Source organism: Myxine glutinosa, chromosome 10 (genome assembly GCF_964187855.1).
Source record: "Myxine glutinosa chromosome 10, kmMyxGlut1.1, whole genome shotgun sequence".
Lineage (NCBI taxonomy): Eukaryota > Metazoa > Chordata > Myxini > Myxiniformes > Myxinidae > Myxine > Myxine glutinosa.
This window is the reverse complement of record NC_136270.1, coordinates 134,891,998-134,909,415: the sequence shown is the minus strand read 5'-3', so window position 1 is coordinate 134,909,415 and position 17,418 is coordinate 134,891,998. Positions and strand designations below refer to the sequence as shown.

Below are 17,418 nucleotides of genomic sequence, written 5' to 3'. Positions count from 1 at the left end.
TGTTTTCAGTTGATATTCATCCATGCCATGACCGGTTGTGACACGACTTCTCGGATTTTCGGTGTTGGCTAAAAGACTGCTTTCCAGAAGCTTGTAAAAGGAGACCCTGTCCTTCGGTCTTGTGCCAACACATTCACCATCCCAAACCAGACCACAGAGGTGATCGATGACCTTGGATGCCGAGTAATGGCTATCCTCTTTGGTGGCAAGTGCAAAGATTCCCTTGCAACAATGCGATATAACACCTTCAGCAAGAAGGTTGTCTCTGCTTCGTCTTTTGTAACACCCGAACGTCTGCCCCCAACTGAATCTGCTACCAAACTTCACTGTCGTAGAGCGTACTACCAGATCATGGTGTGGATGGGAAAAGAAGAGGGTATGGATGCCAGGAAATGGGGGTGGAGCCTGCAGGATAATCAGTTTGTCCCACATGTCAAGAATGAACGCTGCTCCAGACAGTCTCTTGAAGGTCATTCATTGTAACTGCTCCACTGCCTGCAAGACACTCCGCTGCTCTTGTAGACGATATGGACTACCATGTACTACTGCCTGTGGACCGTGCCAACTTGAAGAATGTGACAATCCACATAACAAGTTTCTTCCAGAGGAGTCAGAGGATGACGATGAATAGCGACTAACTGTATAAGACAACAAATGCCTAATGGGCTGGTAAACCTGGCTTACTGGATTACCTCATTACTTTGTGCTTATTTAAGTAATTTTGATGATTTCCTGGGTGCCTTAAACCTAGGTATACACTCTGAAAAAATCTCTCTAGGTTGACTACTATTCGACAGAGCCATTTTAGTGGATCAGGATGTCACCTTGGAATGCCATCTTGGACTTGTCAATAAATAATTAACTGATGGTAATTTTATTGATTCAATTGGATTCCTTGGGCCCTAAAACCTAGGGTTAGACACCAAAACCACCTTTCTAGGTTGAATAATAATTGAGATATGGCCATTTTAGGCTCCCGGCGGCCATCTTGTACGCCATCTTGAAAATGACCCCTTTCCAGAAGTCAGATGTTACTAGATTTTTAGTATGTTATTTAGCATGCCCAATGGTACCAGAATCCATTGAAAAACCTTTTGTATCAATTTTCTGGGGGTTAGGTGAGTTTTTTTTCGTATATTGACCCTACTATGGAGGGAACGTAGATCTGCCCAAACACGGTCTCGTCGTCGATAACAATCTCGTCTACCGAGCCTGGATTGTTGTTCGGAATGTATTCGTACCGCTGTCATGTCCTGAGTGCAGAGTTCAATTGATATGTCTTCCCCCAATCCACAGTATTCATCATCTTACTTATTACTGAGCTTCAAGAATCGAGGTGGGCTTTTCATGCCGTCGACGGCAGGTGTAAAGGTAGTGACAGTGACGGAAGGTGTCTTGTGTTCTATGTCTAGCTTGCGGGTAGTTAGCAAGCGATTGCGTGGGCTACTCACAAGTGTGTGGGCTACTCACAAGTGTGTGGCCCTGATAGGGAATCAACAAACCTAACATTGAGTGATCCTGTGGACCATTGAGTAGAAGGGCTGTATTGGGTCTTAGAGCAATTAGTTGGTAAATAAGGGACAGGTAACAATCCGGACTTTCAAGGCCCCTCCCCCCCCCCCCCCCCCCCTCCTCTGGGAGTCCCCCTAATCCCATGGGAGACCTGAGTTGTTTGGGAACCAAATAATCTTACATTGAGTAATCCTGCAGTAATCCAGGGTAGAAATCCAGGGTAGAATTGAGTAATCCAGGGTAGAAAAGCGCGAGGGCCGACGGGAGTTGTGGGAGATATGTTGAAGGCAGCGGGAAATTGGCGTGTGAAGAGAATGACAGAGATCTGTAATCTGGTGGTGAAAGAAGGCCGCATTCCAGTGGATTGGGAACTGAGTACCCTCGTCCCTCAAAACAAGGGGAAAGGTGACCCTCTGGACTGTGGCTCGTATCGAGCGATAAAGTTATTGGAGCATGGAATGAAGGTATTGGAAAAGGTGTTGGAGAGGAGGATAAGGAAGAAAGTGAAGATCGACGAAATGCAGTTTGGATTTATGCCAGGAAGAGGAACGACAGACGCACTTTCATTGTGAGGCAGTTGCAGGAGAAGTACATGGAGAAGAGGAAGAAGTTGTTTCTTGGGTTTGTTGATCTGGAGAAAGCATTCGATAGGGTTCCACACAAAGTATTGACATGGGCATTGAGGAAGTTAGGAGTGGAGGAATGGTTGATCAGAGTAGTGATGGCAATGTACAAAAGAGCGCGCACAGCTGTAAGGACGAAGGACGGGAACATTGGTGAGTTTGAGGTGAGGGTGGGAGTGCGTGCATCAGGGGTCGGTACTAAGTCCACTACTGTTTGAAGCTGTGATGGAGGTGCTGGCTCAGAACGTAAAGGAGGGTTTACCGTGGGAGTTGTTGTATGCAGATGATCTGGTGTTGATTGTGGAAAATATGGATGGACTGAAGGAAAATATGAACAAGTGGAAGGAATGTATGGAGACAAAAGGTCTGAAGGTGAATATCGGAAAGACGAAGGTGATGGCAAGTGGTAAAGCATGTGGTGAGGTGGAAAGAACTGGGAAGTGGCCGTGTGCTGTGTGTCGGAAGGGTGTCGGAGTGAACTCCATTCAATGTACAATGTGTGCTGAGTGGGTTCATCAAAAATGTAGTGGTTTGAGAGGGTCATTAACCAGTGTGGCAGCTACATTCAAATGTGAGGTGTGCACAGAGGGAGCTGCAGATGGAGGAAATGTTGAGTTGGATCTTGGAGACGGCGTGAAGCTGGAAGGTGTGAAAACATTTTGCTACCTCGGAGACATGCTGAATGGAGAAGGTGGATCGGACTCGGCAACGGTTGCTAGAGTGAGATGTGCATGGAAGAAGTTTCGGGAACTGAGTGGCGTGCTGATGATGAGGGGAGTGTCGTTGAAGCTGAAGGGAAAGGTGTATGCTGCATGTGTGAGAAGTGTTATGATTTATGGGAGCGAGACATGGGTAATGAATGTAGAGCAGCAACGAGGGTTGGAAAGGGTGGAAATGCGAGTGGTTCGACGGATGTGCGGAGTATCGTTGAGAGAGAGGAAGACAAATGATGAATTGTGAAAGATGATGGGAATAGAGCCTGTGATTGATGCTGTGAAGAGGAACAGGTTGAGATGGTTTGGTCATGTGTTGAGGAAGGATGAAAGTGACTGGTTGAGAAGAGTGATGGAAATGAATGTAGAAGGAAGTAGAGGACGGGGAAGACCGAGAAAGACCTGGCTAAAGATGGTGGAAGAAGAAAAGCGGGCAAGGGGGTTAACAAGGAGAGATGCAGAAAATAGGGCAAAATGGAGAAGATTGTCATGGGGACCGCAAGGCTAACCCGTGCTCTAGCAGGGAAAATGGCCTTTTAAAATGCATGTTGTTGTTGTTTTTGTTATGAGTAATCCTGCAGACCATTGAGTAGAAGGGCTGTATTGGGTCTCAGAGCAATTGGTTGGTAAATAAGGCATGGGTTACAATCCGGACTTGCAAGCCCCCCCCCCCCCTCTCTCTTGCGGGAGTCCCCCTGATCCCATGGGAGACCCCTTATTAGGGAATCAGAGTCAGGATAGAGTGGGTGGTGGTGGAGATGGACTTGGTGGAGATGAAAAGCTGGATGTCATCGGCGAAGCAGTGGAATTGGAGACCATGACGGCGGATTAAGTGACCAAGGGGGGACAGGTACAGGATGAAGAGGAGGGGGCCGAGAACTGAACCTTGGGGGACACCTTGGGGGAGGGGAGCAGTGGGGGATTTGCAGTTATTGATGGAGATGAACTGGCGTCTGTCAGAGAGGTATGATTTGATCCAAGAGAGGGCAGTGCCGGTAACGTTAAAGGTGGATTCAAGTCGGGTGAGGAGGGTGGTGTGATTGATGGTGTCAAAGGCGGCGCTGAGGTCGAGGAGGATGAGAATGTTGAGGTTGCCAGCATCAGAGGAGAGGAGAAGGTCATTGGTGATTTTGAGGAGAGCAGTTTCAGTACTGTGGTTGGAGCGGAATCCGGATTGGAATGTTTCATACAGGTTATTGGCAGAGAGGTGATGTTTGAGTTGAGTGGCTACAGCGCGTTCCAAAACTTTTGACAGAAAGGGTAGGTTGGAGATGGGTCTGAAGTTATTTAGGGTGTCAGGGTTGAGTCCAGGTTTTTTCAGAATGGGGGTAACAGCAGCAATTTTGAGGGATGGTGGGACGATGCCTGTAGACAGGGAGGAGTTTATTGTTGCAGTGATAAGTGGAGAGAGAGCAGGAAGGGAGGCCTTGACAAAGCTGGAGGGGATGGGGTCAAGAGTGCAGGTGGTAGTTTTCATTCCTCTGAGGAGTTCAGAGAGGTCAGTAGGGGAGACTGGGGAGAATTGAGACAGGGGTTGGCAGGATAAGGGGGGGGCAGGTGGTTTGAGGGGGAGTGGGTGCGGTGGTGGTTAAGCTGTTGTAGATGTTGTCAATTTTGCATTGGAAGAATGAAAGGAAGGAGATGCAGTTGTCTACTGTGAATGACTGGGTGGTGGTGTTCAGGGGGCTGAGGAGTTTGTTTATTGTAGAGCAGAGTGCTTTTGGGTTTCCAGAGCCAGAGTGGATAATTTGATAGTAGTAGGCGGAGCGGGCGTGGGAGAGGGCATCTTTGTAGTGTTGTAGGTGGTCCTTGTAGGCTTGGGAGTGAATTGTGAGACCTGTTTTATTGCGGAGTCTTTCAAGTTGGCGAGCACGAGTTTTCATCAGGCGGAGTTCAGGGGTAAACCAGGGAGCAGAATGGGTGAAAGAAACTGTTTTGGCTTTTATAGGTGCAAGTTGGTCAAGGCAGGAGGAGAGAGTGTGGTTGTAGTAGTCAGTGAGGTCAGAAGGGGTGTGGAGGTCAACGAAGGGAGAAGTGGACATTTTTTCAGAGAGGGTGGATGACAATGAGGTCGGTGAAAGAGCGTTTAGCTTATGGAAGTTGATAGTGCGATAATGCCCTGGTGCTGGGGTGGGGATGTTGATGGTCATAGTGATGGCTAAGTGGTCAGAGAGGGTGAGGTCGGAGCCAGAGAGATGGTGCAAAATTAATCCAGTAGAGCAGACAAGGTCCAGAATGTGCCCACGGTTATGGGTAGGAAAGTTGACATGTTGAGTGAGGTTAAAGCAGGTGAGTAAATCAGTGAAGTCAGTGGTTATTGTGGAGTCAGTGGAGTCCATGTGGATATTGAAATCACCGAGGAGGAGGATTGAGGGGGTGAGGGAACAGAGCTGGGTCAGAAAGTAGGAGAAGTCAGACAGGAATGATGGGTGTGGTTTGGGAGGGCGGTAGACGACAGCCATGACTGACTGTGTGTAACAAAGAGAGTTTAAAAGCCAGGTGTTCAAATGATGGAGCAGATGAGATGGAGATGAGGCTGGTCTTGATGTCGTGTCGGTGAATTACGGCAATTCCACCACCTCGGCCCTCCGAGCGTGGTTTATTGATGTAAGAATATCCATTGGGTGTAGTGAGGTTGAGTGAGAAGTAGTCCAGAGGTTGTTGCCAGGTTTCAGTGAGACAAAGAAAGTCCAGTTTATTTTCCAGAATGTAGTCGTTCAGGATGAGGCTTTTGTTGTTGAGGGACTGGGTATTGAACAGGGTGAGCTTGATGTTGTTTTGTACGGTGGGAATGAACTCAGGTGATTTAGCCAGGGTTTGCAGACAGGAGGTGCGATCGTGTGCGTTGCTGTGACCAGGTGCGCTGGGACGATGAGTGGGAGTGCGCTGAGCCGACCAGAGTACGGGAATGGAGTGACCTGTTTGTAAGTAAACAAACTTACGACCGGAGCCTCTATGAATGTATCTGGGTCGTCGCAGGAGTCCATGGTACTTGATTGCAGAGATGCATGATGGGGTGGAGTGAGTATTGAGCAGAAGAAGCCTTGCGGCGGAGTACCTCAGAGCCATGCCAGGCAGGAGCGAAGGGACGAGTACGAGGCCAAGGTCGAGGAGGCAAAGCGGCAAACGCAGTGGCAAACGACCGCAGCCGCTAATCAAGACCACAGCGGCAAACAGCCACAGCCGCAAACAACGGCCACAAACAACGGGAGCGGGCCTGAGGAAACAGTGGAGGAGCCGGGCAGGCGAAGCCAGGAGCAGAGCCGGGACCGAGCAGAGGGCAGACCCAACGGTCAAAAATCCGCCACGACCACCAGAAAAGCAAACTATGTACAATGGCCCAGTCGGAGAAGCGGCGAACAAGTAACGCCAGCGTCCTCTCCAGACCGGACCAGAAGCGGAAATTCCCAAAATGTCTCTTCAAAGGATCATGTATTCTGACTCTTATTTTATGAGAACATCTCTTGCTCGTGGGCATCAAAAATGACTATTGGAGAACATTGACGTTCTCAAATTAATTGTAAAATCTGCCATGTCGTCGAAGATATTTTGAAATTTTCTTGAATACATATGACAGATATGATCTGCAAATGGTCGAATTGGATCTCGTAGATACAGAGTTAATGCACGTTTCCCCAATCAACTTTTTGCCATTGTCCATGGTATTACCAACATGAGGCTAGCTTCACCAGGATGTCTGGAGCACTGTGTGACATCATGTTGACGTCACAGCCGCATGACCTCGGCTCGCTGTACTGTCGAGATAGGCGTGTTGTATCTATGTCATCTATATCTATGCATAATGCTTTATCGCATCGACGAGGGGCTTCCTGCGAGAATGACTCGATCACGTGAGAGCGGGGGGCAGGCATCACAGTTGCAAAGATCCGACGGTGTTTCGCGAAGAGTAGACAGGTTATCACCGGCACCCTGAACAAAAACGATGAAAAATGCAGATAAAGGATTATTGTGGAGAAAGGTAATACAGGAGGAGAGAAGGAAGGAGACAAGGTAAAAGCCTTCAGTCGCAAGTGCGTGGCTCAACCATGGCCGAGACAAACATAAACTCAACTAGCTTTTGATTGCTGAACCAATTCAGTGACCCAATATGACCCAATATGCCAATTCTTAAAATTTCAGGTCAATCTGATGAAAATTGACGATTTTCTGTGATACTGACCTTTGTCCTTTTGACTAAATTATTTATTTGCCTTCTCCGTATACTCATAATAAAGCTTTGTTGAAATTTTGATTACAAAACTCAAATGGTAAATTGATATTTCAAGTCGATTGGATGAAAATTGATGATTTTATTGGATGAAAAAAAGACCAATGGGTGCACATTTCCAAAATAGACCCACAACAATAACCACAACAACACCAGCAACACAAAGGTCTTGTGGACCTGCGACATGTCACAGGTTAAAAACGATGCAACACGACCAAGCGGTTCAAGGAGTGACGGGATGATTCAAATGCACATTCCTTCAATCCGGGAAGACGTTTCACTTCCTGTCCATTTCATGGCTTCTCATGGCTTCTCATGCATGTTTCCTGTGCAGACTAAGAATGCTTTCTCAATTTGTTTCTTGTGTAGTAAAAACGGTGCCGTATCATGTGTGAAGTTTCATATCGATGACGACACTGAATGATGGATTTTGTGATTTCATTTATACTTGTATCTGATCTCCTCCAATCTGTGCACTCACTTTCGCTACCTTTGTCTCATATTCTTCATTTTCTGCCTGAACAGAAGGAATCACACGATGATTGGGCCAAAGCCAAACAGGAAGTGCCACAAGGATTTTGCAACAATTCCATCTTGTGCAGTTCAATTTACTATCTTATTCTCCTGTGTTCCATTATTTTTTTTCTGCACCTGCTTTGGTCATGGTTTCCGGTAAGTCAATGATACTTGTAGTAAAAGTTAAAAGTTAAAAAGTTTAAAACAAAAAGTTTCAAGCCATTAAAACAACAAAGCACACATGAAATGCTTTTTCCAAACAAAAAGCAAAATCGCTTTCATTTTCGTTTTTAACTCGTCGGAAGCGCCCAGTGGTTACCTGTTCGATGGATCTCCATCAAGCGATGTCCGCCGGCTTTTATAGAGAACGTTTGATGTTGTTGAATTGATGTTGTGACACATCTTAAGTGTTTGATACTTTAAATAGCTATTACCATTGACCAATCAAAATGATTGTGAACAAAAGTTGTGTGTACGAAATGATGTGTGTGTGTGTTTTGCAGAATTTGAAATGCTTGACAAAAACATGTTACCGCATAGCAGCAGTTTTGTTGTCGCTGTTTGCCTCATTTACCTCGATCTTTATTTTCTTTGTAAAGCTGTTTCCACCTCCACACAATCCGCACACGACCTTTCATGATTGGATATACAGCATATTTTCAATCCCACTGGTAAGTCTGGAGAAAATTGTCCACAGATTATGTGCTTTTCAATTTCAAAGCTTGTGTATATACATACTCGTGGGTTATGCTTACACCTTGTAAGCAAAAAGTGCAGTGGTACATAACAAATAGAAGATTTATGATCATAGGCAAGCATCAACGACCTGCTGATGGATGATTTTTGTTTCTTTTTCATGGACGCGTTTACGTTTTTTATGGAAATTTTCATTTACGGACGTTTTTTTCCCTTTATGGACATTATTGTCGTGTTTATTTCACCGTTTACACTTGCATAAATTACAATTTTCAAATGCTGGATATCGACTCAGGTTTCTTTTTTGTTTTCTGCCACATTTATGGTTTTTAAAAGGAAATATTCATTTATGGGACGCTTTCTGTGATTCTGTGATTTTTCCCAGTGTACCGGTTTCGATATCCATCAGCATGCCAAATTTGGGCTTTCTATGACACCCGGAAGGTACCAAACATTAGTATCAGTCAGAGTCGGTGAGTCAGTCGTTTGAACGAGCTTTATATATATTGTTACGTCTGTGGGGGTATATAATGAAATACCGTAGTCGAGATGGAGCATGCTATTTTATACGATTCTGAGTGTCGCGAAGAAAAAGAACCCACCTCGATGTACCCCAGTCGTGTCGAATGTCGGGGTAAGATCGTATATGTGTCTCCATACGTGGGGTGGAGCTATGCTAATTAGGTAGGGCTTAAGGCTAAACCCCAGTGTGTAATTGCCCTGTGATTTTTTCCCTTCGTTGTTATTGCATCAAAAAGGGCCGCCATTACAACAACTGTAACAAATGGATGAATTCGCTCGGCACGCCACCAGGCCCGACAGGGGCAGCATTTGCCGATTGGCACATAAATCCCACCTCACGGGCTTCGACGTCATCCGAACATTCCCGAACAATAATAATAATAATAATGAAGGAGTCTTATATAGCCCCATCAAGCAGAGTAAACGACCCTCATGGCGCTTTACATTATCATGCGAACGCACACACACCGCACACACATACACAAACATACACACACACACAGACACACCTTCACTCTTGCCCGATTCCTCTCCCTCCCCATTCAAAACCCACAGATGTGTACTCCCCCTCCTCCTCCCCTCCCTCCCCTGCACATGTACACAGACATACTCTCGATCTCTGTCCCACCTCAAACCAAAGGGAAAACAGGACTTAGACTTTGAAAGACTTGTGAAACAGATAGGTTTTGAGGGAGGTTTTAACGGCAGGAAGAGAGTCAACATGTCGAACAGAGGAAGGCAAGTCATTCCAGAGCAGAGGTGCAGCAAAGGAAAAGGATTTCTCGCCAAACGACTTGGTGCTGCTGCGCGGCGGCTCTAAGGTCATGGAGTCGTCGCTTGAATGAAGCCGTCGCCGAGGTTCATAGAGAGTGAGCAAATCGGAGAGATAGTGAGGTACCGTTCCACACAATGATTTATAACATAGTGTGCAAATTTTGTGTTGCACACGAGCAGAGACAGGCAGCCAGTGTAAAGATTCAAGAAGCGGAGTAACATTGTCAGACTTCTTCGCCTTACAGACAAGGCGAGCGGCAGAGTTTTGAACCTTTTGTAACTTATCCAAGAGAAACTGAGGGCAGCCAGGATACAAAGAATTACAATAGTCTAGCCTTGAGAGGACAAGGGCACAGACCAGAGTTAGAGCAGCTTGAGGAGTAAGAAAGTGGTGAATGGATGCGATCTTTCGCAGCTGAAAGTATGCTGATTTGCAAGTTTGAAGTACTTGCTTGGAAAATGTCATGTTACAGTCGAAAACCACACCAAGGTTCTTGGCCGACGAAACAAAGTTTACATCGGTTTCACCAACATGAATAGTGGTAGGAAGTGAACATTGTAGAGGACATCTGTGCGATCTTACAATCGTGGGGGTAAATAACTATGACTGGACTCCGCAACCCCCCCCCCCTTCCCCCCCCCAACGACTCGTAACGAGGAGGCCACGCCCCGGCCTTCATGATTGGTTGAGGCTCGATGGGATGATCGAGTGGAGCTCGGTGATTGGACAAAGTGTAACGTCAGCATGGAAGATTCTAGAGCTGAAGGAAAAAGTGATGCGTCTCGCCATCTTGGTCTCTCGGTCGTCTGGTTCTGGCTGCGTATTAGACGGTTTGATTTGTGCTTTGAGTCGCTCGGCTGCGGCTGTTCTGGTTCGGTGCGCTGGTGCTGAGGAAGAGCAGTGTTAGCCTTCGTGGCCGGTTTGACCGTGACAAGAAGGTGGGGGTGACAGTTTGTGGGATTTTTGGCGCTTCAGACTGAGTGGGGAGCGAAGGAGGAGCGCCGCCTTGATTGCCTCACGTACATTGCGCTGTGGAGAGCGACTGCACGCCATTGTTGGAGCAGTTCCCGCGCGAGCGGTTTCAGGCCACCTTGAAGCACCATTTCATTCCACGACCTCGTTGAGAGAGATAGTCATGTGAAAAAGTAAGTACACCCCATGTAAAGTTTTGACTTTTTCAACATATTTCAATATACAGTTATTTGATCTTCATTTCAACAATATTGACAGATAAAGGTGATATAATATAACAAATATCATGAAACATTTACATTTTGTAGACCATTGTATAATTTAAATAAACATAAATGCAAATTTCGCATGTGGAAAAAGTAAGTACGTACACCCTTGGCTCTAATAGGTGGTATTGCCCCCTTTGGCAGAAACAACCTCAAGTAGGCGTTTCTTATAACTGTCTACCAGTCTCTGACATCGACTGGGATAAATTTTTGCCCACTCCTCCATGCAAAATTATTTCAGCTGTGCGATGTTTGAGGGGTTTCTTGCATGCACAGCTCGTTTCAAATCCCCCCACAACATCTCGATGGGATTTAGATCCGGGCTTTGACTTGGCCATTCCAGAACCCTCCATTTCTTTCTTTTCAGCCACTCCTTGGTGGATTTACTGGTATGTTTCGGGTCATTGTCATGTTGCAAGGTCCACTTTCGGTTGAGCTTCAACTTTCCGACAGATGGCCTCACATTATCCTCAAGCACCCTCTGGTACAATGAAGAATTCATAGTGGATTGTACGATGGTGAGCTGCCCAGGCCCTGATGCAGCAAAGCTGCCCCAAACCATAATATTTCCACGACCATGCTTTACAGTTGGTATCAGGTTCTTGTGGTCAAATGCTGTCTTTGTTTTTTGCCAAACATGTCTTCTGGTACTGTGGCCAAATAGCTCTACCTTTGACTCATCTTTCCAGAGCACATTGTTCCAGAAGTGCTGGTCTTTGCCTCGCTGTTCATTGGCAAACTTTAGTCTTGCCCTGATGTTCTTTCTGGACAGCAAAGGTTTCCTCCTGGCACACCTCCCATGTAGATCAAATTTGTGCAGCCTCTTTCTAATGGTAGACTCGTGCACTTTGACATCAACAGTGGCAAGAGCTACCTGTAGGTCCCGTGATGACATTCTGGGGTTCTTAGAGACTTCTTTCAGCATCTTGCGGTCTGCACTCGGGCTGAACTTGCTGGGGCGGCCTGGCCTGAACAAGTTGGCAGTTGTTTGGAATCTTCTCCACTTGAAGATGATCTTCCGGACAGTCGAATGATTGATTTCAAATTGTTTGGAGATCTTTTAAAATCCTTTTCCCAGACTCGTAGGCATCTCTAACCTTCTTGCTGAAGGCCTCAGAGAGCTCTTTTGATCTAGGCATGGTGATGCCACACACTTCAACAACAAAGAGCAAACCAAACTAAATGTCTGAGGTTTGTCCCAATAAGACAGGTTCCTCCAAGATCCTCTCTAACGATGTTGTAATCATTTGCACCTGAGCTGGTGTACCTGATTCTAATTTTAGGTATTTGAAGTAGTGATAAATGTAGGGGTGTACTTACTTTTTCCACATGCAAAATTTGCATTTATGTTTATTTAAATTATACAATGGACTACAAAATGTAAATGTTTCATGATATTTGTTATATTATATCACCTTTATCTATCAATATTGTTGAAATGAAGATCAAATAGCTGTATGTTGAAATATGTTGAAAAAGTCAAAACTTTACATGGGGTGTACTTACTTTTTCACGTGACGATATGCAGACTTGGCATTTAATATGGAATATTTTTTTCTTCTTGACTTGGGTTTCCTTTCTGAACTCAGAATGTCAATCTGGTGAGTTTCTTTTATGCTTCGGTGATTTCTTTGTTAAAAGAACCATGCCTCTGATTGTCTGTCGCAGCAAGAAGTCTATAACAGGATTATATCACAGGTGGCGTGACAAAATGTACGGACAGGTACATTTGACGATTGGCTTCACAATCTGGCATATAAGGGTTGTTGCGTTCTGTGTTAGTGGAAAAAAACTGCTGCACGTCTACAAAAGTTATTGCCGCTTCCTCTGGAGATGGTCCGTCAACTCGACAATGCTGTTTGTCATGGAGTGGTGGCTTTACGAAATTCCGGCATGAAACAGTGTGCTATTGCTCGGCAGTATGGCATCACTCAAGGTCAGGTGTCAAAGATCCCGAAACGAAATGCTCAGAGGAGTGTCCCTCCTCCAATATCGAGGCCAGGACATCCCCGCAGAACCACAAGGAGGGATGATCGCCAGATGCACCGGTTAGTCCGCAATGGCCGTACCAAGTCAGCTAATTGGCTTAGGGCTGAGTGTCAGCAACTGACAAATGTGCCTGTATCCAGAAGGCTAGTCAACCAACGACTGGTTCAAGCAGGCTATCGTGCCAGGCGTCCCCTGAGAAAGCCACACCTGACAAGACAACACCGCCAGCGCCGATTGCAGTGGGCCAGAGAGCACCGTCAATGGCAGCTAGGACACTGGAATCACGTGATCTTCAGTGACGAGTCTTGATTTCTGGTCTATTGTCAAGATGGCCATGTCTGAGTGCGCAGACAAGTGCATGAAGCCTACAACGAAGATTGTATAGTGCCAAGAGTCCAAGCTGGAGGTGGTGGGGTGACCGTTTGGGCTGCTTTTCATGCAGGGGGCAAAACTGACCTGGTTGTTCTGAATGGAAACCTGAACCAGTTCAAGTACAGGGCCATTCTGGAAGAAACTTTGCTTCCATTTGCTCGTGTAGCCTTTCGAGGAAACTTTGTCTTCCAAGATGACAATACACGGCCTCATCGTGCTCGCATGATCCAACACTTTCTTGCTGACCATGGTGTTGAGCATATGGAGTGGCCTGCCATGTCTCCGGATATGAATCCCATAGAGAACTTGTGGGCAGAATTAACGCGTCAAATCGACAACTTGGACCAGCAGCCTACCTCTGTGCGTGAATTGCAGCAGGCTATTGTCACTGCATGGCAATCGATTCCTGTCCAAACCTTGGCAAATCTCGTGAACAGCATGCCTCAACGTGTACGTGCTCTCCTGAATGCTCGTGGGGGTTACACGACATACTGAACTGTAATTTTACTGTCAGTAATCCCCGTTGTAATTTAACTTTTGTTTAAAAAAAAAAAAAATTTGGCGAAAGGGGCAAAATAAAGAAATACTTCTGGAAAACGTACAGAAGTTTAACATAGTACTGTCCGTGAATTGAGTTCAATATCAGTTTACATCACTTTCAAGGATCAATTTATTTGCTTCGAAATGTCAAATGTGGATTTTGTTTCTTTCAAAGGTCACATCAACAAAATCTAGAATAATTTCAACATAATTCCAATGAACTTTTGGTTCTAAGTCAACTTGAAAAGTAAGTTCACCCCCACAAAAAAAAAAATTCCATATTAAATGCCAAGTCTGTATATATATATATATATATATATATATATATATATATATATATATATATATATATATATATATATATATATATGTATATATGTATATATGTATATATGTATATATATATATATATATATATTATAATAGACAAAGGTGATTCTGTCTGTCTGGGGGTGTGGCTTACTCCGTTTACAGAGTAGCTCCACCCATTCTTGGAGAGGCTTCATGTAAACAAATATCCACCATTTTATTAACTCTAATAGCTTTGAGGTATGTCTAGTTAGGCCCGTGCTGTCTTTCTCTCTCACACAGGTTTATTTCAACTCTAATTCGATATATCATTTCATTTTTAACAGTCGCCAACATGGTTTTAGACTCGGTTGAAAAAAAAAAACGGTAAGGCAATCCCATGAAAGTTTCCGTTTATAGAACGAAATGATTTCTCAAAGGCCTGTAACATAAAGCCCATTCATTGAGAGTCACCCTCACGATTTTATCTCGAATTCACCATCTGATTTAATTTTTATCGATGGTTTTAGACTCGGTGTCACAAATAATTTAGAACATTCACGCATACACGGGAAAATGCAGAGATATATTTTTAAAAATCGCGCCACGATGACACACGAAAATACACCGCCGAAAATAACAGTCGGGGAAAATGTCGACATATAATAAAAATTCGCTTTTTCTTTTCCGTTAAGATATATTACTTTTACTTTGGATGACAGTCGTCACAAAAACGACATATATTTTTTCGTTCTTATTTCATTCAACATTATTATCTGGAAGTAAAGACTAAAATATGTTTCAGGAAATTACCGAGAGATATTTCTTCGTTTTTTTTTATTATTTATGTGCGCATACACTTTAAATAGGTTTATTTGAAATCTTTAATTTTCACAATGTAATTTACTTGCCATTTGATGATTACGAGACACTTCCTCTTGAGGATCGTGACAATTCATGTGTTGCGTGGAAACTTCCATTTCCAAAATGAATGAGACGAGCGAGGAGCGAGGGGTTGGAGATTGAGGGGCGAGGGGTTGGAAAGTGAGGGGCGAGGGGTTGGAGATTGAGGGGCGAGGGGTTGGAAAGTGAGGGGCGAGGGGTTGGAGAGTGAGGAGCGAGGGGTTGGAGAGTGAGGAGCGAGGGGTTGGAGAGTGAGGGGCGAGGGGTTGGAGAGTGAGGGGCGAGGGGTTGGAGAGTGAGGGGCGAGGGGTTGGAGAGTGAGGAGCGAGGGCCGATTGGAGAGGAGAGCGAGGAGCGATTGGAGAGGTGAGTGAGGAGCGATTGGAGGGGAGTGTGAGGTATTGGAGGGGAGTGTGAGGAGGAGTGGGATTGGAGAGGCGTGAGGGTGGAGAGAGGAGAGTGTCAGGTGGAGAGGAGTGAGGGGTCACATATTATGTGAAATAATAAATTGTGTTCATTACATCATTTCTGGATATGATGAATTGCCAGTAACCATTTTGTAAAATTGAACGTGCAGCACCTAAATCAAGATGTCCAAATGTCACATACGTCCATGCCTGTGGGATTCCCACGCATGACCCCACTAGTGTATATATATATATATATGTATATATGTGTATATGGCAAAAAATATCATTCTCTTTGTTTGTATGTGTTCTATGCACGGCCACATCTTTTAAGTTACAAACTCCAAACTCGGAGTGAAAATACAACTTTGTGTGAGGGGTTAACATAGGCTATATGGTCGCGGCCTCACATGGGAGTGTGTGGAGAGGGGAGGGGGGAAAGAGCATAAATTCTCTGTGTACCGTGTAGCACCACCAGGTGGAACATGGAATATATCATGAGAATATAACATTAGAGGGCATCAACTCAGGAATTATTTAACAGCTAAATTAACACCATGTGATCAATTAATTGGTGGGGATGGGGATGTGGCCCGTGGTCCGCCTTTTGAGGGCCCTTGGCCGAGGCTGTGCTCTTGTGATGAAGAAGAGTTTATATTCTGGCAATGAAGAGGTACAAGGTTTTGGAATGTCTGAGCGCTGGCGTGGCTGTCAGTCCCGGCTCCAAGTTGCATTGACTGGCACTGACGTTTCTTCATTGCTGCGCTTGAGCAATAAAATCAGTGTTGCACTCGCATGATCCTTGTTTGTGTGGTACATTTTTATTTCTCTATTTAAATATTTTAACAAGTCCAAATAAACATGTTGTATCATGTACTTCAAATGCATCAAAACTTTCACTTGCTCTTGCAATGTGTCATGTTTTTCACTCTACATGGGTTTGCTTTTAATTCCTGTGTTTTTTTTTCAGCCTGAACAGGATAAAACATTCATTGATTGGTTTTATACCGCTGGCAGACAGAAATCATTACTCACCTTTTGGCAAGATCCAGATTTGTGGTATTTTTTCTGGTTTGTTATTCTGCTGCCAAAGATGCTTGATTTCCTCATATTCTGGCTCTGGCGAAAGCTTCAGGTGAGTGAATGATTGATAATTGTTGTGGTTTTTTCAATATCGTGGAGATTTGCAAATTATAAAATGGGTTTAATAATCGGATATTCGAACAATCTTTCCCATAAGGCAGGCCGTTGTTTTTGTTTTTTTATTATCATTGAGAGACCCTCCTCCTCCCCCCCCCCCCCCTCCCCTCCGCGCCCCATCATACGCCACCTCACAAATCTGAGGCCAGACTTATTGGGTTCACGACAAAGGCTCAAGTGACCCAGAGGTGGAATAGAACAGGCAGACAAATGCACAAATAACATCATGAAGCTCATTATAAACTGTGCATTCACATTGCTGACCAGACAGAGGAGTTGAGACTGAAACCCAGGTTTACATTGGAAGTGATCAGCAATTAACAGGCTGACATGGCGACGCTCCAGCTGCTCCCTCAATTAATCTGCTGACATGGCGAGGCTGTAGCTGCTCCCTCAATTAAACGGCTGACATGGGGAGGCTGCAGCTGCTCCCTCAATTAAACGGCTGACATGGGGAGGCTGTAGCTGCTCCCTCAATTAACCGGCTGACATGGGGAGGCTGTAGCTGCTCCCTCAATAAACGGCTGACATGGGGAGGCTGTAGCAGTGTAGCTGCTCCCTCAATTAACCGGCTGACATGGCGAGGCTGTAGCTGCTCCCTCAATTAACCGGCTGACATGGCGAGGCTGCAGCTGCTCCCTCAATTAACCGGCTGACATGGGGAGGCTGTAGCTGCTCCCTCAATTAACCGGCTGACATGGGGAGGCTGTAGCTGCTCCCTCAATTAACCGGCTGACATGGGGAGGCTGTAGCTGCTCCCTCAATTAACCGGCTGACATGGGGAGACTGTAGCTGCTCCCTCAATTAACCGGCTGACATGGGGAGGCTGTCGCTGCTCCTTCAATAAACCGGCTGACATGGGGAGGCTGTAGCTGCTCCCTCAATTAACTGGCTGA

General features: G+C 45.3%; 1 protein-coding gene across 1 annotated transcript in view; it reads left to right on the top strand.

Annotated features, from left to right (window-relative positions):
* LOC137433553 (uncharacterized) overlaps window positions 1-17,418 on the top strand; it is a 75,084-nt gene that overhangs the window by 12,551 nt on the left and 45,115 nt on the right. The window contains exons 2-4 of the mRNA XM_078786151.1: window positions 7,602-7,748; window positions 8,096-8,263; window positions 16,293-16,457. Coding sequence (XP_078642277.1) covers window positions 7,602-7,748; window positions 8,096-8,263; window positions 16,293-16,457 — 480 coding nt within the window. The remainder of the gene's footprint in view (window positions 1-7,601; window positions 7,749-8,095; window positions 8,264-16,292; window positions 16,458-17,418) is intronic.